Consider the following 23,145-nt stretch of genomic DNA (forward strand, 5'->3'; position numbering starts at 1 on the left):
CCGATGAGAATACAAGCAGCAATTGTAGCCATTGGCTGTATCTAATTGGTACTATAGGCACAGTTAAGAATCCAATACAACTTCTACCTCCAGTACATAAAACTATTGAACAGCTAAACCTAGCTGCTCACCTGCACCTTAAGAGAGAAATTGGCACTGACTCTGCACATCAACCATAGACACAGACACACACACACACACACACACACACATACACACACACACACACACACACACCATTACATAATCCGATAAGAAGAGGTGCCTCGTGAACTGTCATGAGGACACGTGTTACAAATGAACAACGTATCGGACTGTGTCGAGAAACAGGTCTGTGTGACCTAAGTAAAGCAACAATTTCACATGAATGATGGGGTTAAATAAATTGCTAGTACTATGTCTGCCAGGATTGATAAAATATACAACTTTATTGACACTTATGGGATTGTTTCTGTCAATCGGATTGAAATTGCATGTGGCAATCGGAATTGTAGCCGCAAGAATCCAATCTACCTTCATCTTTCACCGACTTCAAAATCATCAGCAAGACTAAGTTAAAACAGTTTTTTTGTTTACATGCACCCAAATGCATTAATGCATTTTGTTACATGCATTAGAACATCTTATACAATCTTTAACATGAATTGATGATAAGAAGAACACAAAGTAATTATACACATCTGCACACATAATCCCTGCAATATAATATGAAATATATAAAATCATATAAATATGATTATATTATAAATATGATATTTATTGCATGACCACCACTGTTCATTTGATGGTTTCTTAATGTATGTATTGTGTTTTAACACCAACTCTTATATTGTGAAGGTTCATTAATTTTGACAGTAAAGTAGCCTAGGCCTAGTGCAAAGAGCAACCGTTTTATCTTATCTGAACAGTTGAATGGTGAGAGGTTATCGATTTCTAATCACTCTCATTTTCCTTTCCATCCTCTCCTATCTTTCGATCTCCCTTGCTCTTATGTCTCCTCTCCTTTTTCTCCCATTGTCCACTCCTTAATTACAAATGTATTTTCATGCTACTATACATTTGATACTTGATATCTTTGAAATCTTCTTGCCCTGTTTTAAACACTTTTATGAAATAAAATATCTGGTGTGATTGCATAAAATGAGTAGTAAACAATAAGTGGTGGAGCAGTTCCATATACAGCCGTACATAAGTATTGGAAAAATTAAGCAAAAGTTTGGATCTGAAGTCAAACAATTACTATGAGGTTAAAGTAGAGATTCTCATCTCATTCTCAGCTTTAATTCAATGTTTTCTTTTTTTCCGATTAGTTTCACCATTTACAAATTACATCCCTTAGGATACATAGTCCCCTGATTTCAGGGCACCAAAAGTATCAGAAAATTTGCTTTACAGGTGTTTCTGGTTAGTCCGGTGTGGAGAGCTGTCAATGTCTAGTCCTGATTCTAGGCTTTGCATTTGCCTTTGGGGTCTGCTATTGGTGTCGGTCAACATGAGGACCAAAGAGACATCCGTGAAAGTCAAGGAAGCCATTATGAGGCTGAAATACCAGAAAAATCAATCAGAAACATAGGCAAAACCTTAGATTTACCCAAATGAACAGTTTGTGACATCATAAAAAACAAAGAAAGCACTGGTGAGCTCACCAATCGCAAACAGGCTGGTAGGTCAAGGAAGACTTTTACAGTGGATGACCGAAGAATGCTCACCATAATTAAGAAAACCCCCCAAACAACTGTCCCACAGATGAGGAACACTCTTCAGGAGGTTGGCGTGAATGTGTTACCAGCCGAAATACAGAGGCTTCACTGCAAGGTGCAAACCACTATTTATCCTCAAAAAGGATGGTCAGGTTACAGTGCTAAAAAGTACCTAAAACGTCTGCAGAGATTTGGAAAACGGTCTTGCGGTCAGATAAGACAAATATTATCATGTACCAGAGTGATCTCAAGAGGAAAGCTTGGAGAAAAAAAGGATCAGCTCAAGATTTACAGCATACCATCTCATCTGTGAAACATGGTGGTGCTATGGTTTGGGCATGTATAGCTGCCACAAGAACTGTCTAAACTGTATTAATTGATGATGTTACTGCTGACAGCAGCAGCAGAATGTATCATGACGTGTACAGAAACATCTTGTCTCGAATACAAGCAAATGCCTCCAAATATATTGGACGGCGCTTCATCATACAGTAAGACAATGACCCAAAACATACTGCCATCGCAACTAAGGAGTTTTTTAGGGGCATTATTGAATGGCCAAAAATCTTCTGATTTAAATCCAATTGAACATGAATTTAATTTCCTGATGATAAGATTTTAGGCAAAAAGACCTCCAAACAAACAACAACTGAAGATGGTTGCAGTTCAGGCCTGCAGAGCATCACTGAAGAATATGCCCAGCGTCTGGTGGGGTCAATGGGTTGGAGACTTCAGTCAGTTATTGCATGCAAAGGATTGTCGACCAAACACTAAACGTGAGTACTTTATTTGGATTTATGATGTTTTCCAATACTTTTGAAGCTAATAGGGGGAGTATATTTAATAAATGTTGTACTTTCTAAATGGTGAACCCAATCTGGAAAAAAAAATACATTGAGTTAAAGCTGAGAATCATCATCATGAGAACTTTGACCCCATAGCAATTGTTTGATTTCAAATCCAAACTGTTGGAGTATAGAGCTAAAAGAAGACAAAATGATCCCTCTTTCCAATACTTATGGAAGGCACTGTAGCTACCATAAGTAATATCGAAATGTGTATTGCTTTAGCTTAATAATATATTGAAATGATTGACGGACACCAATAAAATCAAATGAATTGCTCCACTCCCGGTCTAGTCCAAAGGTAACCTATATGGCACACCTCCATACACCTCCAATTGCTCCTCTATTTTCGAGTGCTTCGGAGTTGCATAACAGGAATCAGCGGTGTCGCTGACAGCTCCAGAGTCCAGTCGCCATGGAGAGTTTAACAGGCTTACTTCAGTTTAGTCTAACAATTAGCATATTGTTTCTGTATACTACGGCAGAATTGGATGGTAAGTAGGCTCATAGTCTATCTCCAATGATCATATCGATATTGCTTATTAAGGTTTAGCATCGAAAGAAATGTTATTTGCAACTTTTAGTTATAGTTTTCATTCTGCGTGGTATCCAATAACACAATGATAACATTGCCTTAATTTGGAGACAATTGGTGAAAGTCAGTAGACAGGCACGTACAGTCTTTCCAAGTGCTCGTTTTGGCTCACAATGGAAGGGGCATGGCTGCTCGACTCCCTTTGCCCTGGATTGTATTTTGTTTTTAGAGATTGAGAAACAGGAGTTGATGTAAGGGAAAATGAGAGTGGGTTGGTTACTGATTATGAATGTCAATTCATGATGTATCTCAATGGGCCACTTGGGCCACTAGGCTGTTAGAGAGGCTATAACCATATGAAACAACATGCCCCAACAACCGTCTCTATAACTGAACAGGACCGGTGGTCCAGACCAAACTGGGGGGTCTGAGAGGGCAGTACTTGAGTGTGAAGGGGAAGGAGACGGTGGTGCACTCCTACCTGGGCGTGCCGTTTGCCAAGCCACCTGTGGGCCCTCTGAGATTGGCCCCGCCCCAGCCTGCGGAGGGATGGGAGGGAGTGAGGGACTCCACCCAGCAGCCACTCATGTTAGACCCAGCAATGTCACATTAACACACATTTTCATCTCAATGAAGTCTCTGGTTGTATAAGGCTTAGATTAAACTAATGAGATGAAATACAATCATTCATGTTGTAATTCAGAATGTGCACAACTGAACTGGAAAAAACATGACCTGCCCCAAGCAATACTCTGCATTAAATTAGTTAGAATTCACATAGATAAGGTGAATGCAATTTGTGAATGCAATGTTACTCAAAACATATGTTTCAGGTGTGTTCAAGAGAGACAGCATACGATAGACCTTATGGACTTTGTATCTTTTAAAATGGAAATTCCTGAGGTGTCAGAAGATTGCCTTTACCTCAACATTTACACCCCGGCTAAACCCTCTGAGAATGCTAAGCTGCCTGTAAGTCTAATAGCAGGAACATGTTGCTTACAGTCTTGATCATTCCAGTTGATTACATGCAATTTTCTCAAATGCAATTGAAGTGACAGTCATGGCTGCCTGTCACAATTGTGGCTGCCATCAAAAGCAATAGGTAGCGGCAGGTAGCCTGGAGGTTAGAGAGGCCGGAGGGATCTGGATGTGAGCTGGTGACTGGAGGGTTACTGGCATCCAGGTCCCTACCACCACTGTTGCCCTTGAGCAAGGCACTTAACCCTGAATTGCTCCAGGGGTGCTGAAAAAATGATGGCTGACCCTGTGCTGTCTGTTCTCCCTGGGGGGGTGTGCATGTGTGTTGTCTCGGAGGGGGGGGTGTGCAGTGTGTGTGTGTTGTCTCGGGGGGGGGGGCAAAAAGATTCATTCCAACAATTGATGAGAATTGATTGCATGGCAAATAAACAGTCTTTCTTTCTTCAATAGGACCAGAAACATGCATGTTTAGGGAATTGAAATACAGCTTTTGTGTGTGGACCTATGGACAGAATGTATTGCATGTGTTTCCCAGGTCATGGTTTGGATCCATGGAGGGGGATTCATCATAGGCTCTGCATCATCATATGATGGTTCTGCTCTGGCTGCCTATCAGGATGTGGTTGTGGTGCTGGTCCAATATCGCCTGGGATTGCTGGGGTTATTCAGGTGAGACTGGATCTGCTGTTGAACCACACATACATGTAGATTGTCAGGAATCTCTATAACCCAAGGAATCTGCCCGTCTGTAGCCCTGGTATATGACCAATGGGTGTTTAGTATCAAGTTCTAGGGAAATTTGGGACTATGTGCAAATTAACACAGTGTTTTTCTGTGGTCTCCGATCTGTTCCGTACAGCACAGGAGACAAGTTTGCCCCAGGGAACATGGGTCTAATTGACCAGGTGGAAGCCCTGCGGTGGGTCCAGGAACACATCCACAACTTTGGGGGAAACCCTGCTTCTGTCACCATATTTGGGGAGTCTGCCGGAGGAATAAGCGTATCCCTACTGGTGAGGATATTTGAACACACACACACACATCACACACACACATGCGCATTTAATAGTACATATTTGATTTCTTCCTCAATATAACATTTAAAAAAAACACATAACATTTATATTTTCCATCAAATAATTTGATGCACAGAAAAATAAAATGCATTTTGATCCTTTGAAGTGACTTGAAGATACTTGACATAATTCCAAAATAGTGCATCAAAAAAGGCTTCAATGTGAATATGTGTATAATTTTTTGCTAAATATTTCTGGAGGGTATATTTGATCAAATACATTTACACTATAGATTATTGCATATTGGTAGACTTCTTGAAACTGACTTTATTTATTTAACATTACCAGCTTCTCTCTCCATTGTCTGCTGGCCTGTTCCATGGTGGGATAGCTGAGAGTGGCACTGCAGAAATGACAATGTTCATCAACCCAAACCCCCTGCCTGTGGCTCAGGTATTTTCTGTCATCCAGCCAAACTCAGTACCATGAATCAATGGTTTGCAGCACATTATTAATATCCTTAGTGCCTTTATTGTACTCGTCTAATAGATGGTGGCAAACATGTCTGGATGTGATGGCACCAACACAGAGAAGATTGCAGATTGTGTGATGAAGCTGACTGTTGATGACATCCTGAATATTCACAAACAGGTGAGATATCCTGGACACCAAACTCATTTCATCATGAGCACTTATATTTCTGCTCCTTCAATAATATCATATTAAGGGTACAACTCTGAGTGTTCGATTATACTTAGCCACCGATATATGAGCTTCTGAAAACATCAAAGGGTAAAAGCTTGTGGTCATATTTTTGTAAGGGCTACTGCTTGTGTAACACTGACATGTTGTCTCTCCTTTTACCTGGCAACTTCTGAATATTCAACATTTCAACTGCTTTCTATTTTTTTTAGAATCCAATGATACAGATCGGTGTGACCATTGACGGACAGTTCCTGCCCAAGTCAGTGAAGGAGATTTTCCAAAATCATGAGATGCACAAAGTGCCATTTATGAATGGAGTCAATGATGACGAAGGTGGCTGGTTGTTAGCGGGCGTGAGTTGGCTTTTAACAATGATTTGTTAATGATTTGTTGTTTTTCATTATGTGAAAATCCAATATTAGGCTGAATGACTTGGTTTTGATATGCCACGGTTGAACTTTAAAACCATGTATCTGTTTCCAAGCATACAGTAAGTCGGTGTGGGGGGACATGCAGCGTTCGGCCTGTAGAGGGAGCTACAGGACCGTGGCCGGGGTTGTGTCGGCGAGACTTTTGTTGCACACCTGCTGCGAATTAAGTCTCGCCGGCAAATGTTTAAGATGTGTGTGCTTCTGCCATTTCAGGAGAGAGGCGAGGTGAGCTGGGAACGGCGAACGAGAGAGAATTAGGCTGTTTGAGAAGCTTTTGAATCCTAGGCAACCTGCCCAGTGGAGAGGCGAGGTGAGCTGGGAACGGCGAACGAGAGAGAGAGAGAAAGAGACGACGGCAAAGTCGCCGAGTTATCATTGAGGAGGCTGGAAAGCCAAAAGGACATTGTTACCAGAACTATATGAATAAACGGGAGAGATTCCCTTACCGTAACGCTGCGTCTGCCTCTGTGTACAACGGACTTTGTTACATTGGCGCCCAACCTGGGACACAGAGGGAAGGCAGAATGGAGGCGTTGGCAGCGGCGATGGCGAGGATAGCGCTTGTCCTCGAGCGGCAGACGGCCCTGCAGCAGACCCAGCAGACGACGCTGGAGGAACTAACGGCGGCGAGGAGCACGGACAGTGCCCTCCTTCAGGACTTCACCAGGGTCGGCGGGCCGGCGCCGGGGACCGGAGCGGCACCAGGTCCCCCCAAGGTCCAGTACCACCGCCCCCAGGACCTCCAGACCGCCGTCGGACAGGCCGAGGACCATCTCTCCCTCCCACCGCGGGGGCCACAACGACCAACCCCGGCCCCGCGGCAAGGGGGGGGGGGGCAACGCCCAGGAGGAGCCGGGGGAGCAGAAGGAGAGAGGCCGGCGCCAGCCCCGAGGACGAGATGGCAGGGGCGCACCTATCCGGAACCGACCCCGGCCCCACAGGGAGCACCTCGAGCGACAGGGGGGGTGTGTTGGCGGTGCGGACGGCCGGGCCACGTGCAGGCCGAGTGTCGGGCGATGGACGTGGGACGGGTCGTCCGCATCGGCGACATACCGGGCCCTCCCCCCGGACCAGGAGCGGCGTATCGTATTCCGGTAAGGATACAACATGATACGCACCAGGCATTCTTGGATTCGGGCTGCATGCAGTCCATGATCCAGGAGCGCCTGGTTCGGCCGGGGGCATTGTGGAAGGCATCGAGGGTGCGGGTGAGGTGTGTGCATGGGGACATTCACGAATATCCGGTGGTCGCTATCGAAATTCATTTTGAGGGGAAAACCCATAGAGTACAGGCGGCGGTTAGCCCACGCCTCACGCATCCCCTGATTCTAGGTGTGGATTGGGAGGGGTTTCCTCAAGCGGTAAAGAGGGCTACCGGGATGCGTGCACGACAGCTAGGGAGGTGTGTGGCGTGTAATGTGCTCTGTGCCGAGGCGGCGCCTCGCGACACTGCCGGGGAGCCGGAGCCGGCGGGGGCGCCTCACCCCGAGACTTCCTCGCCGAACTATCCGCTGCTAGGCGACTTCCCCCTCGAGCAGTCTCGTGACGAGACCCTCAGATCAGCCTTTGACCAAGTGATAGCAATTGATGGTACTTTGATACGGCCAGACACAGTGCGCGCCCACCCCTATTTTGCGATTATCAGCGACAGGTTATATCGAGTAAGTCGTGACTCACATAGTCAGGAGGAAGTAACCCAGTTGCTGGTTCCCCGCAGCCGCCGCGAAATGGTCTTCCAGGCGGCTCATTTCAACCCCATGGCGGGCCATCTAGGGTATGACAAAACACTGCACCGTATAATGGCTCGATTTTATTGGCCGGGGATTCGGGCAGAGGTGCGTAGGTGGTGCGCATCCTGTCGGGAATGTCAGTTAGTAAATCCCCCGGCCATCCCACGGGCCCCCTTGCGGCCCTTACCATTGGTCGAGAACCCGTTCGACCGCATTGCGATGGATATTATCGGGCCATTTGAACGGAGCACACAGGGTTATCGATTTGTGTTGGTCTTGATAGATTACGCCACCCGATACCCCGAGGCAATACCTCTGCGCAATACCTCTGCCAGGAGTGTAGCGCAAGCATTGTTTCAAGTCATCTCCCGCGTGGGAATCCCGAAAGAGATTCTCACCGATCAGGGCACTAATTTTATGTCACGCACCCTCAAGGAACTGTATGGCTTGCTGAACATCAAGGCGATTCGAACCAGTGTTTACCACCCGGCCACGGACGGCCTTTGTGAGCGGTTCAATCGGACCTTGAAGTCAATGATCCGGAAGTTTGTCCACGAGGATAGTCGGAATTGGCATAAATGGCTAGATCCCCTGTTTGCGGTGCGGGAAGTTCCCCAAGCTTCCACCGGGTTTTCCCCGTTTGAATTACTCTACGGCCGTAAGCCCCGGGGTGTCCTAGACCTGTTTAAAGAAAATTGGGAGGAAGGGTCTAGCGACAGTAAGAGTGAAATCCAGTACGTCCTCGACTTGCGCACAAAGCTCCACGCCCTAGGGGCTATCTCACGTGAGCATTTGCTGCAAGCCCAGGAGCGTCAGAAACGCCTGTATGACAGGGGGTCTACCCTACGAGAGTTTACACCGGGAGACAAGGTGCTCGTACTGTTACCCACCTCCAGCACGAAATTACTCGCGAAGTGGCAAGGACCGTTTGTGGTCACACGTCGCATGGGGGACGTGGATTATGAGGTTGTACGCTCGGACCGGGGGGATAGCTTGCAGGTGTATCACGTCAATCTCCTAAAAAAATGGAACGACGTGGTCACGGTTGCTCTGGCTACGGTAATTCCGGAGAGAGAGGAGTTCGGTCCGGAAGTCCCAAAATCGAAAGTTAGCACTCCGGTCGATATTGATAACCATCTCTCTGCTAGCCAGGCCGCGGACGTTGCAGATTTGCAGCTTAAATTCGCTGACGTGTTCTCTCCCCTGCCCGGTCGGACTACGCTCATCGACCACCATATAGAAACGCAGCCGGGTTTAACGGTGCGCACGCGTCCCTATAGGTTGCCGGTGCACAAACGAAACGTTGTGTGCACGGAGTTGGAAGCCATGCTGGAGCTGGGTGTGGTCGAGGAGTCCCGCAGTGATTGGTGTAGCCCCATCGTGCTTGTCAACAAGCCAGATGGGACTATACGGTTCTGTGTGGATTATAGACGGGTTAATGCGGTCTCCAAGTTCGATGCCTATCCGATGCCCCGGGTCGACGAGCTCTTGGACCGGCTTGGTACGGCCAGGTACTTCACGACATTGGATTGCACGAAGGGATACTGGCAGATTCCACTCTCGCCGGTGTCCCGGGAGAAAACGGCATTCTCCACTCCGCTCGGGTTATTCCAGTTCACCGTGCTCCCTTTCGGGTTGTTCGGAGCCCCAGCCACTTTTCAGCGCCTCATGGACCGTATTCTGCGGCCGCACGCCGCCTATGCTGCGGCCTACCTAGATGACATTGTCATTCACAGTGACACCTGGCCGCAGCATGTGCGGAGTGTGGCTGCTGTTCTGCGGTCCCTGAGGCAGGCGGGGCTGACGGCCAACCCGAAAAAGTGCGTGATCGGGCGGAGGGAGATCCGGTATCTGGGGTACCACTTGGGACGGGGGGAGGTGCGGCCGCAGAGTGAAAAGACTGCGGCCATCGCCACCTCTCCCCGGCCCAAGACAAAGAAGGAGGTGAGGGCCTTCCTGGGGCTGGCGGGATATTACCGCCAGTTCGTACCAGGGTTTTCGGAGCTGGCCAGTCCCTTGACGGACCTCACCCGGAAGGGTGCCCCGGATCCGGTCCAATGGTCGGGCCAGTGCCAGGGGTCGTTCGAGGCCCTTAAGGGGGCTCTTTGTGGAGAAACGGTCCTGTATGCGCCTGATTTTAACCTCCCTTTCTCCCTACAGACGGACGCGTCGGATAGAGGGCTGGGAGCAGTACTGACCCAGCGCGTGGAGGGGGCCGACCGGCCGGTGCTGTACCTGAGCCGCAAGCTGTCGGAGAGGGAGGGCCGGTACAGCACCGTGGAGAAGGAGTGCCTGGCCATCAAGTGGGCGGTCGGCACCCTCCGCTACTACCTGCTGGGTCGCGCCTTCACCCTCTACTCCGACCATGCCCCCCTCCAGTGGCTCCACCGCATGAAGGATGTAAACGCGAGGATCACCCGGTGGTACCTCGCGTTGCAGCCCTTCAACTTTTCCGTCGTGCACAGACCGGGTGCGCAGATGGTCGTGGCAGACTTCCTCTCCCGTGCAGGGGGGGGGGAGTAGGTCGTCGGCCGTCGGTTCCCCGGCCTGTGTCGGGCGGTGGGGGTATGTGGGGGGACATGCAGCGTTCGGCCTGTAGAGGGAGCTACAGGACCGTGGCCGGGGTTGTGTCGGCGAGACTTTTGTTGCACACCTGCTGCGAATTAAGTCTCGCCGGCAAATGTTTAAGATGTGTGTGCTTCTGCCATTTCAGGAGAGAGGCGAGGTGAGCTGGGAACGGCGAACGAGAGAGAATTAGGCTGTTTGAGAAGCTTTTGAATCCTAGGCAACCTGCCCAGTGGAGAGGCGAGGTGAGCTGGGAACGGCGAACGAGAGAGAGAGAGAAAGAGACGACGGCAAAGTCGCCGAGTTATCATTGAGGAGGCTGGAAAGCCAAAAGGACATTGTTACCAGAACTATATGAATAAACGGGAGAGATTCCCTTACCGTAACGCTGCGTCTGCCTCTGTGTACAACGGACTTTGTTACAGTCGGTCTAACTGAAAGCATAAAGCATAAAGTTGAGAGTTCTTCTTTTTTGTAAAAATTGTGTACAATTGGTCTAATCAAATGTAAAGCGTTCTTTTATTAAAGTTTTTAGGTCAAAGGTGTTGCTTATTGAAATGAATGTTCAAGGAAGATCCCTAAGCATGTTCAGTAGTGAAGAAAAAAAATACATAAAACAAACTTCTCTACTAAACACGTTGGGGAGGTTTCTTGAACACAGATTAATCCTTGTCATGGACTAAATCACACTTTGAATGGAGAATCTCCATTGAAGATTCCTTTGACTCTAGGATTTGGCTTGATCCATATCTGGGAAACCGGGGCCCATGTTGTCATACATTAGTTAGGTTGCATATTGATTTCTTCCACTTTCTAAACCAAAGATACAGTATGTTGTTTTCAGGGAGGTTGGAGAAGCTAATGAAGAATGTATTCTCTTGTGGAAGTTGTTTGCTCCGCCAGGTTGGGAGGATGGAATGGACAGGGAGCAGACTATGCCTCTTCTGGCCATGTTCTACCCTGATGTAAGAAAACACCTGCACAGATATTGCTCAGATGACATTGTGTAACATTTCTAAAACATACATATGCATATATCTTAGAAAACATGACTGTCATATCAAACACTGTATGACACTCTGCCACTACATGGCATACTACTGTATATTGCATTAATGCAATGTCAAACTGATCACCGCCTTCAAAACTACACAGTCTCAGAACTGATTACAGGTTTGAAACTGTTGATTTCCTGTATCAATATGGAATGTTCTTTCTCTTCTCCAGCCCAAAGACCAGTGGATAACTGAGCTGGTGGCTGATGAGTATCTGGGAACCTCTGGAGATCGGGTGAAAATGAGGGATGGATTCACTGAGCTGTTTGGGGACCTGATGTTTACCATTCCAGCCCTTAAGACAGCAAACTTCCACAGAGGTAAGAATTCAGGAGTCAGGGACATTTAAATGAAAGGATTGCTACAAAGCTACCACCTTCTCGATGGCCTTGGGATAACATTAAATTAGCCAACATTACCAGATGCACACTCTCCTTAATATTGTTGTCCTACACCACCCAACAGATGCAGGTGCCCCTGTGTACATGTATGAGTTCCAGGAATCTGCCAGCATTCTTAAGAAGAAGAGGCCAAGCTTTGTTGGGAGTGACCATGGAGATGAGCTATTTTTTGTTTTGGGATTCTGCTACACTCAATCTCATATTACATTTGATGGTAAATATAACTCGATCTAATAATATAATAGCTCTGCCCTTAAATATATAGTACTGTTCTGTTTCAGTCGACTCGGTTTGACCCCTCACTATGGGACAAGCACTGTGTACCTATTCGCTCAAGACCTCTACACAATCACGCCTGGGACAGGCAGGTGAAGCTTCCATGCAATAGCCCCGCCTACCACCCATCCTACATATAGGACTTAGCAAGCACACCCGTTTGATCTTTTCCACTCTTCACTCGCTGTCCGAAGCATACTAGCTAGCTACTACTTAACTACTCTACTACTGAGAATCCTATGATTCTCCTGCGGCATTATATTGTCTCTACTTGAATCCTGCGGTTCAGGTTGACTTTCAATGAAGAAAATCTACAAATTTGTTGAGCCAAGTTTGGTGGCCTTCACCTTGTGCGCACCTGCTACTCTTTGAGCTAGCAGGCTAACACAAGAAGGTCAATAACTGGCTTGTGTGTTCGCAATTCTTTTGAATCTTTGATCCCCTCGTACTACAACGGTAATTCCTCAGTCATAGGCTAGGTCCCTCATGTAGGCTATAGCTAGCACTTGGACGGTAGACTAGCTTGAGTGACTCATGGTTTTCGGACCACTTGAGCCCTTGGCTAGCTTTGACAAAGCAAGTGTTTTCTCTCCCTGTGAAAGGAATATTAACGCCCTGTATACAAGGCTCACAAGGAGTTGAATGAGGAGGATGCCGACAGCGAGACTCGTGAGCTTCTGGCTGCGCCTCCGCCACTGAGTTCTCCGATGGGGATGGAGAAGATGGCGATGACCTGGGCTCCCTCCCTTCTGCCCAGCTTGCTAAGGCTGCATGTGAACTTTCCACAGAGCCTTCTCCAAACTCAAACTTGAGCTCTCCGAGGCCCCGGGGAGCCCAGGGACATTCTAACAGGTATGCGAGCGACCTACCCCCACTTGGGGTCACGTCTCTTGCACACACTACTCCCTGTCACTCCAATCGGAGCAGCGGCACGCATTCTCAGTCTCTCCCTGGGTCCACCACATGGTTTCACTGGGTTACAGATTGCAGCTTGTGGGTCCACCCCCTGCCTTTGACACAAGGAAGCGACCAAAATCCTCAAAGAGGAAATGTCCTCTCTGATGGTCAAGGGATCAATCCGAGTGGTTCCCGAGGAAGAATCCCAGATGGGTTTCTACAGCCGGTACTTTGTGGTTCCAAAGAAAGGCGGGGTGTGTGCCTCAACAGCCACCTGCAGATCAGTTTTGCATGCTCACTCACAAGACCCTGTTGGAAGCCAATCATTGAGTTTGTACAAACTGTCATCTCCAGTTGCCCCAATGTTGTATGTTGTAGCTTTGGTAATATGGTTGTTGTCCCTTTGGTCCCACTGTCAGCCGACACAACTGTAGTTTTTCTATTGCCACTGTGGCTAGTGCTCCCTACATTCTCTTAGGCAATAGTAAATCAATCTATGGCCTCTCAATCTCATACATCGAAGGCTCCCTCCCACAATGTGCACATTGAGTGCGGCCTCTTAAATATAATTCCCTTCCTTCTAAGCGTACTCTTTTTAATGAAATGATTTCAGATTATGATCTTGACATGATGGGTCTCACTGAAACATGGTTTAAGCCTGATGAGTGTATTTCATGGAATGTGGTAAGTAAAAGACTGCATGATGTCGACAGGGTTCATACTTGTATCTGTACAGGTTTCCTAGCAATCAGGGCATTTTGCTGGGTCCCATAGTGAGGGGTCGAACCGAGTCGACTGAAAGAGAACTGGAGGTTACAAATGTACCCTCACTTGTTTCCCCTCTCGCACTGAGCACATGAAGAGTGGTTTTCTGGATAAAATACGTAAAATATAATTGCTAGGTCCTATACAGTATATACAGTATGTAGGCGGGGCCTTCTGTCTGCAACCTTCCTCGTCTCCTTCAGAGAACCTGGGGTACATTCATAACTTATAGTTTTTTCTGTAGCCTGTTACCCTGCCTTCTTTTCTCCATAGATGCTGAATAGTATTTCAACACTCACCACCAGCTTCCAACTCTGCCTCTTTTTTCTCAGGCTCATGCACAGAAGAAGATGAACAGCTAAGCAGAACCATGATGAGCTACTGGGGCAACTTTGCTCGTACAGGGTAGGAATCTGCTCTCCTCCAGCTTCTCGAAAAATGTTAAACATATAGAATGCCTTTTTGTAATCACTTGTGTTTATATGTGTGTTTGGTGTGCGTGTGTGCGTGCGTGTGTGTATTCAGGTCTCCTAACGGGGCCGGCTTGGTTCAGTGGCCTCAGTACGGACCAAAGGGAGATTACCTGGTGATTGGACTGGAGCAGGTCCCTGGTCAGCACCTGAAAAGGGACCACTTCACCTTCATGACACTCCTTGAGAAAGTGCGTCTTGGTCTGGAGAAGATGGAGCACAGTAGGCTGTAGGTTGCCACTCTTCTCTCTGTCATTCCCTCTGATCCTAACTCAACTCAATTTGACGATCAAGGAGCATAGGCTTTCAATAAATGGATTGCTTACATTTTTGTTTGCCAATTAACAGAAATCATACTTGACAATCAACACTGTAAATTGAGGGCCATTTGTCTATGAGGTCTATTTGTGTGAACAATGCCCAATGGTAATTTTTTCACAGACCAAAAACAGGACCGTTGGTCCAGACCAAACTGGGGGGTCTGAAAGGACTGTACTTGAGTGTGAAGGGGAAGGGGACGGTGGTGCACTCCTACCTGGGTGTGCCGTTTGCCAAGCCACCTGTGGGCCCTCTGAGATTGGCCCCGCCCCAGCCTGCGGAGGGATGGGAGGGAGTGAGGGACGCCACCCAGCAGCCACTCATGTAAGACCCAGCAAGGTCACATTAACCTTTTCATCTCAATGAAGTCTCTGGTTGTATAAGGCTTAGATAAATATATTCAATGAAAAAGAGAACCTTCTAAATGTACCCAACTTAACTTAGAAAATGTGACCTGTTCTGCTACAAATACATTCATGTAATTCCATTAATGCAATGTAACCAAAAGCCTGATATTATGCCATATTTTTTAGGTGTGTTCAAGACAGACAGTTGACCATCGATGTTATGGGCAATTATTCCTTGAAAATGGGTGTTCCCGAGGTGTCAGAAGATTGCCTTTACCTCAACATTTACACCCCAGCTAAACCCTCTGAGAATGCCAAGCTACCTGTAAGCCTAATAGCAGACAGATTTTTTGGTCATTTTCAGTGATGCTGTTGAAACCAGTGGTCGCTGCAACCTTTCAAAGTTAGGGTGGCTGACATTTTTTGAAGCATAGCTGTATTTCTATGAAAGAATATTGGATGACATCCCATTCACCCAGCTGAATCTAACTTCAGTAGATATTTAAAACACATATTGTTGTCAGTGATGCTGTTTACAGTTTACATTTTGTAAGCTGATTGGTTATTATTGTTAAACCTTACTTGTCAGTAAAGCTGTTATCACAGTGAATAAATCCCAGGTATGTTCATCATTGTAACACTAGTAACAATGGTTTCTAGTAACAGTAGTTTTGCAGTGAAGTGTGCAGTGAAGCTGTGCAGCGAAGATGTTTTCATCCTGGCTACTATCATAGCTCAGCAACGGTTTTGGTCATCAAAAGCAACAGGACCTAAAGAATGCATGTGTAGAGAATTGAAGTAAGCCTTTTGTGTGTGGGCCTATGGACAGAATGTATGCATGTGTTTCTCAGGTCATGGTTTGGATCCACGGAGGGGGATTGAGCATAGGCTCTGCATCATCATGTGATGGTTCTGCTCTGGCTGCCTATCAGGATGTGGTTGTGGTGCTGGTCCAATATCGCCTGGGATTGCTGGGGTTCTTCAGGTGAGACTGGATCTGCTGTTGAACTACACATGAATGTAGATTGTCAGGAATCTCTATAAAAGATGAGACCCAAGTAATCTGTTCCACACAGCACAGGAGACAAGTATGCCCCAGGGAACATGGGTCTAATTGACCAGGTGGAAGCCCTGCGGTGGGTTCAGGAACACATCCACAACTTTGGGGGAGACCCTGCTTCTGTCACCATATTTGGGGAGTCTGCCGGAGGAGTGAGCGTATCTCTACTGGTGAGGATAAACACACACACACATTTCATTTATGATTAAGTACATTTTAGATAATAAACTTTAATCAAATTCACTATACTCAATAATATGTGAAAAACTGTTCTCTATTGGATATGATATTTAAAACATAAGGAATATGACATTCTTATCTTTTTCTCTCTGTCAAATGATTTGATCTAAAATATAAAAAACGATAAATATATCATGAAAATGTTTTGTTCAAGATATATTTGGAGTGCAATATTTTGCATGTTTTTATCCAGTTTTGGTAGCGTGAAGAATTCCAGAATGGCAAAAATGTGTTACACAGGAACGTCTGAGGAACCAAATGACGGCATACAGAGAGGGTAGGGTTTAGCCCGAAGGCGTATTTAATAGTAAATAATAGGGAGAGGAGTAGGGGAGAGAGATAATCCAAGGAGTCGTCGAGGTCCGGTCCGGGGGTCGATAGCAGGAGGTCTAGTGTTCGGGGGAGGGGGAGGAGCCGTGGGATAATCCGTAGGGGTAGTCGGGCTTCGGTCCAGGAGTCGTTAGTGGGAGGTCTAATTTCGGGGAGGGATAGGGGGCCAAAGTTCAGGTAGGGGCTAGGTCAGTGGAATGGGTTGACGAGGGTTCTGGAGAGGCACAGGAGAACAGGGAAGGTCACAAGGAGAAAACAAGACATTAAGGAATTCACAAGGGTGCTCTGGAGGGGTGACGCGTCTGCGGGTCGTGAGTAAAATTATCATTAGTCACTCGTTCTGGCACTGGAGTGATGACTGGGCAGGGTTCTTATAGGGTGCTGATTGGGGATGGGTCGCAGGTGTGCTGATTGGCGATAGGGCACAGGTGCGCTGCCGACCGGGAGCTGTACGCTCCAGTGATGATCGCCGGGGCCTCAAGGTGGTGCCAGAGGGTTGGTTAGGAGGGGGAACCGTAACAAAATTAATAGTTCTACAACATTTTTATTGTTTATATTGGTATAATTTTTTGCTATATGTTTTCTCAAACATGTGCATGTTTTTCTTTTATCAAATACATTCACAGTATAGATTATTTCATACTGGGAGACTTCAGCCTCATGAAACTGACTTTATTTATTTAACATTACCAGCTTCTCTCTCCATTGTCTGCTGGCCTGTTCCATGGTGGGATAGCTGAGAGTGGCACTGCAGAAATGGATTTGCTCCTCAGCCCTAACCCCCTACCTATGGCCCAGGTCCCGTATTTACCGTCTTCCCACCAAATTCAGTTCCATGAATCAATGATTTGCAGCACATTATTGATATCCTGTGTCTTGCTAATAGATGGTGGCAAACATATCTGGATGTGATATCACCAACACAGAGAAGATTGCGGATTGTGTGATGAAGCTGACTGTTGATGACATACTGAACTTTCAAAAACAGGTGAGATATCCTGGACACCAAACTGATATTAGCACCAATGTTTCTGCTAATATAATATAAAATATACTGTATGTCATTTAGCAGACTCTTTTATTTAAGTGATGTAGAGGACAGTGAGAGCATACATGTAAATGTTTTGTATACAATTCATGGTCCTACTGTAGCAGGAGTTAATAGCACCTTCAATAAGATCATATGATGAGTACAACTCTGAGTGTTCAGTTATACTTAGCTGCCAACAATATATGAACTACTAAAAACATTAGAGGGTAATAACTTATGACATATATTATAACTTTTTTTTCTTTGGAAACAGATGGGATTATTTGGTGTGACTGTTGACGGACAGTTCCTGCCCAAGTCATTGAAGGAGATTTTCCAAAATCATGAGATGCACAAAGTGCCATTTATGAATGGAGTCAATGATGACGAAGGTGGCTGGTTGATAGCGGGCGTGAGTTGGCTTCCAACAATGATTGGACTTTATGGCAAAATCAATATTAGGCATAAAGTTGTTGGTTTCTTTGTAAAAAATAAAAGTGTACAATTGGTCTAATCAAATGTAAAGAGTTCAGTTATGAAAGTGTTAAGATCACATGTGTTGCTTAAGTTTACTGATGACGAGTGTATATGTTATTCTTTTTATATATGTTGCCATAGATTAGTAAAGTTGTGCAATGATTTCTTCCCCTTTCTAAATATGTAATATAGGGATATAGGAGAAGCTAATTAAGAATGTATTCTCTTGTGGCAGTTCTTTGCTCCGCCAGGTTGGGAGGATGGAATGGACAGGGAGCAGACTATGCATCTTCTGGCCATGTTCTACCCTGATGTAAGAAAACACCTGCACAGATATTGCTCAGATGACATTGTGTAACATTTAAAAAATGTAGACATACATATACATGATAAAAGATGATTGTCATAACAACACTTGATTGAGTTTGGTATACTGAAGGCCATAGTTAGACTTCATGGCATTTACACACATGTAAAAATGTTGATCGCCTTTAAAGGGGCAGCAGCTGAGGGATGGGGCTGGAGAAATGTAACCACTCTCAATTTCATAGACAGAGCTATGGATGCAAAGCCATACATGAGATCAAAATGCTAGTTTTAACCATTACATTATTTGTTTATAATTACATTGTTCACAAGTTAGTTAAACAATTTTATATGTTGGGTTCTGAAGGGGTAAGAGTTTCTTGACGACAAACTCCACACTCTAGAGTCTGTCAAACATAGCTTGTTCAATGGTTACTGAGCAGTCAGAAGTGGGTGGGCTGTGGTGTTCAACATGAAATAACTGACAGGTCGTAACACCAATCAGATATCACAAGCAAGCACACCTGTTTTTAAATGTAATTGCTAACTTCTAACTAACTAGCTAGCTTCAGCATGGGGGTGAGGGAGGAGCTTTCTCAGACTCAATAGAATTTCGTCTTTCATGTTTGAGGAAGATCACTTTGGGTCTTTTATTTGGGTCTCCACCTCAGAATGCCAATATAAGGATAACAGGCATTATGTCGGAGATACATCACCTGTGAAAAGAGGTTAGGGGTAAGACAGTTGAATTAAGGTCATGAGGCATTTATAAATTATATTCTTCAGAATCATCTATATATTATTAATTTAAAAGTCCAAAAATGGATGTACTGTACCAATCCCCGATTGCCCCTTTAAAGCAACATACAATCTCATTACAGGACATGATGTGGTTTGACACTGGCGATTTTCTATGTCAATGTTGAATGTTCTTTCTCTTCTCCAGCCCAAAGACCAGTGGATAACTGAGATGGTGGCTGATGAGTATCTGGGAACCTCTGGAGATCGGGTGAAAATGAGGGATGGATTCACTGAGATGCTTGGGGACCTGATGTTTACCATTCCGGCTCTTAAGACAGCAAACTTCCACAGAGGTAAGAATTCAGGAGTCAGGGACATTTAAATGAAAGGATTGCTGCAAAGCTACCACCTTCTCAATGGCCTTGGTATAACATTCAATTAGCCTACATTACCAGATTATCCAGATCCTTAATGTTGTTGTCCTACACCACCCAACAGATGCAGGCGCCCCTGTGTACCTGTATGAGTTCCAGGAATCTGTCAGCATTCTTAAGAAGAAGAGGCCAAGCTTTGTTGGGAGTGACCATGCAGATGAGCTATTTTTTGTTTTTGGATTTTGCTACACTCAATCTCATATTACATTAGATGGTAAATACAACTCATTTTAATTGCTCTGCCCTGAAATATATATATATATATATATATATATATATATATATATATATATAGAGAGAGAGAGAGAGAGAGAGAGAGAGAGAGAGAGAGAGAGAGAGAGAGAGAGAGAGAGAGAGAGAGAGAGAGAGAGAGAGAGAGAGAGAGAGAGAGAGAGAGAGAGAGAGAGAGAGAGAGAGAGAGAGAGAGAGAGAGAGAGAGAGAGAGAGAGAGAGAGAGAGAGAGAGAGAGAGAGGGACATTTAAAAAAAATATATATATTATTATTTCTTTCGCCTCTTTCCCTGTCATCAGATGGTAAATACAACTCAATCTAATAGCTCTGCCCTGAAAACAAATAAAATAATAATATATATATATATATATATATATATATATATATATACATATATATATTATATATTTTTTTTTTATGTTTTCATTATTATAGCCTGTTTCCCTGTCTTATTTTCTCCATAGATACTGAATAGTATTTCAACCTTCACCACCAGCTTCTAACTCTGCAACTTTTTCTCAGGCTTGTGCACAGAGGAAGATGAACAGCTAAGCAGAACCATGATGAGCTACTGGGGCAACTTTGCTCGTACAGGGTAGGAATCTGCTCTCCATACAGCTTCTAGAACAACAATGCAAAACATATAGAATGCCTCTTTGGAATCACGTGTGTTTATATACTGTGTGTGTGTGTGTGTGTGTGTGTGTGTGTGTGTGTGTGTGTGTGTGTGTGTGTGTGTGTAAACAGGTCTCCTAACGGTGCCGGCCTGGTTCAGTGGCCTCAGTACGGACCAGAGGGAGATTACCTGGCGATTGGACTGGAGCAGGTACCTGGTCAACACCTGAAGAGGGACCGCTTCACCTTCATGACACAGACCCTTCCTGAGAAAGTCCGTCTGGGTCGGGAGAAGATGGAGCTGTAGGTTACCACTCTTCTCTCTGTCATTCCCCTTGATCCTAACTCACACAATTTAGATAAGGGCTCAATACTTGATGATGGATTGTTTTAAATATTTTAACCCAGGGAATTAAAAAAAGAGTTGAACATGCTAAGTACATCAACCTGAACAAGAGGGTTATAAGACTATGATTGGAAGAGGCATGGAGAAACGTTGGAATTTAATTGAATTCATTGCAATAAAATGTTTCACAAAGAATTAAGATGACTACTGTACTTCTATAACTATTACACTGAGGGACCCATGGCATTTTTCCCCTGTTTATGTAATTGTTCGTGAGGGTTTCCTGACACATTGAATGAGTGACCTAAAAATGTCACAAAAATGATGGTGCATTGATTAAATTGCTACTATGATTCATAAAATATGCAACTGTATTGACACTTGGGATTGTTTCTGACAATCGGATTGAAATTATTTTCTCTGATGAGAATACAAGCAGCAATTGTAGCCATTGGCTGTATCTAATTGGTACTGTAGGCACAGTTAAGAATCCAATACAACTTCTACCTCCAGTACATAAGACTACTGAAACCTAGCTTGCCTACCTGCACGACCTGCTGCTCACCTGCACCTTAAGAGAGAATTTGCACTGACTCTGCACATCAACCAAAGACACACACACACACACACACACACACACACACACACACACACACACACACACACACACACACACACACGACTTTGCCGACCGCGACTGCTTCGGAGTTGCACAACAGCCATCAGGGGTGTTGTGACAGCTCTCGTGAGTCCAGTCGCCATGGAGAGTTTAACTGGCTTGCTTCGGCTTCGTGTATCTGTTAACATATTGTTTCTGTATACTACGGCAGAATTGGACAGTAAGTAGGCTATTATTCCCAGAATAGGTGCAACATAGCTCATAGTCTATTTCCAATTATATCGTCAGTATTGCTCTTCAAAGATTACATTTTAGCATCGAAAAAAAATAATTTGCAACTGTTTTCTTTTGGTTAGACGTATACTTTCTGCGTGACATCCGATAAAACAATGATAACATTGGCTTAATTTGAAGACAATTGGTGAAAGTGAGTAGACAGGCACGTAAAGTTTTTCCAAGGGTAGGGTTACTCGACTCCTCTTTGACCTGGATTGTACTCTGCTCCGCTATACACCACGTTAGACTGGAACTCACCTGCTTGATGGGTCTGCCCTGGCTGCCTACCAAGAGGTGGTTGTGGTAGTAGTCCAATATCGCCTGGGATTGCTGGGATTCCTCAGGTAAGACTTAAGCGATAAAATCACTTAATAAATCACGATTCTCAAAAGGCCTAGATCAAAATATGATTTGAGACTCCCTGCTGCCTTTAGGGTTGCTAAGCAATGGGTCCAACCCTTTTATGTTCATTGCAATGAGAGTTTTTGATATCTTTGATATCAGTGAGAAATAAAACCATCCTGCATTGGATTTCTGCTGTCGGAGCCACACCGTCGGAGCCACACCGATGACTGTTGTTTCCTTCCAGCACAGGAGACAAGTATGGCCCAGGGAACATGGGTCTAATTGACCAGGTGGAAGCCCTGCGGTGGGTTCAGGAACACATCCACAACTTTGGGGGGGACCCTGCTTCTGTCACCATATTTGGGGAGTCTGCCGGTGGAGTGGTATCTCTACTGGTGAGGACACACACACACACACACACACACACACACACACACACACACACACACACACACACACACACACACACACACACACACACACATTAATGTACACTAAAGCAACAGCAGTTGTAATTTCTATTTATAAATAAACTAATAAACTATTGTGTATATATTTTTTTTTAACTTTTCATGAGAGTGGTACTGCTGTCATGGAGAGACTCTTCACCCATGACCCTCTGCCAACGGCCCAGGTTACTTCCTAATCTCTGTCCTCCATAGTAATACTTTCCCAGGAAATGGAAAGGGTAAAATTCAAAGAGCATGCAATGGTCTGTAGCACAACATCAATATCTTATCATTCCACAAATGCTTTGCTAATCTCCTGATCTCAAACCCTCAGATGGTGGCCAATGCGTCTGACTGTGATATCACCAACACAAGAGAAGATTGCAGATTACATGAGACATATGAGTTTTGATGATCTTCTGAGCTTTCCACAGGTGAGATACATATACAGTATGTAACACTGAACACCATATCTGGTGGTAAAATGCTTTACACCCCGCTGCCTGGTTGCATGATTTAACATTTAGTTCTAGGTGAACGCTTCTTAACATTGTCTTACCCCACCCAACAGATGCAGGTGCGTCTGTTTACCTGTATGAATTCCAGCA

General features: G+C 45.2%; 1 protein-coding gene across 1 annotated transcript; it reads left to right on the plus strand.

The window, feature by feature from the left end:
* Nucleotides 1-2,960: 2,960 nt before the first annotated feature.
* Nucleotides 2,961-22,949, plus strand: LOC310802175 (uncharacterized protein; the record flags this gene model as incomplete). The annotated part of the gene is made up of 26 exons (XM_083666467.1): nt 2,961-3,039; nt 3,479-3,668; nt 3,914-4,052; nt 4,597-4,730; nt 4,921-5,074; nt 5,426-5,530; nt 5,627-5,728; nt 5,992-6,115; nt 11,412-11,473; nt 11,736-11,883; nt 12,029-12,178; nt 14,235-14,307; nt 14,428-14,601; nt 14,814-15,014; nt 15,224-15,362; nt 15,889-16,022; nt 16,114-16,267; nt 17,361-17,465; nt 17,554-17,655; nt 17,972-18,109; nt 18,410-18,487; nt 19,427-19,574; nt 19,720-19,793; nt 20,663-20,805; nt 22,333-22,483; nt 22,872-22,949. The coding sequence occupies 26 exons, from the start codon at nt 2,961-2,963 to the stop codon at nt 22,947-22,949; spliced, it is 3,279 nt and encodes a 1,092-aa protein (XP_083522593.1).
* Between the last annotated feature and the right edge of the window lie 196 nt (nt 22,950-23,145).

Source organism: Argentina silus, assembly GCF_951799395.1.
Source record: "Argentina silus genome assembly, chromosome: 3".
Taxonomy (NCBI): domain Eukaryota; kingdom Metazoa; phylum Chordata; class Actinopteri; order Argentiniformes; family Argentinidae; genus Argentina; species Argentina silus.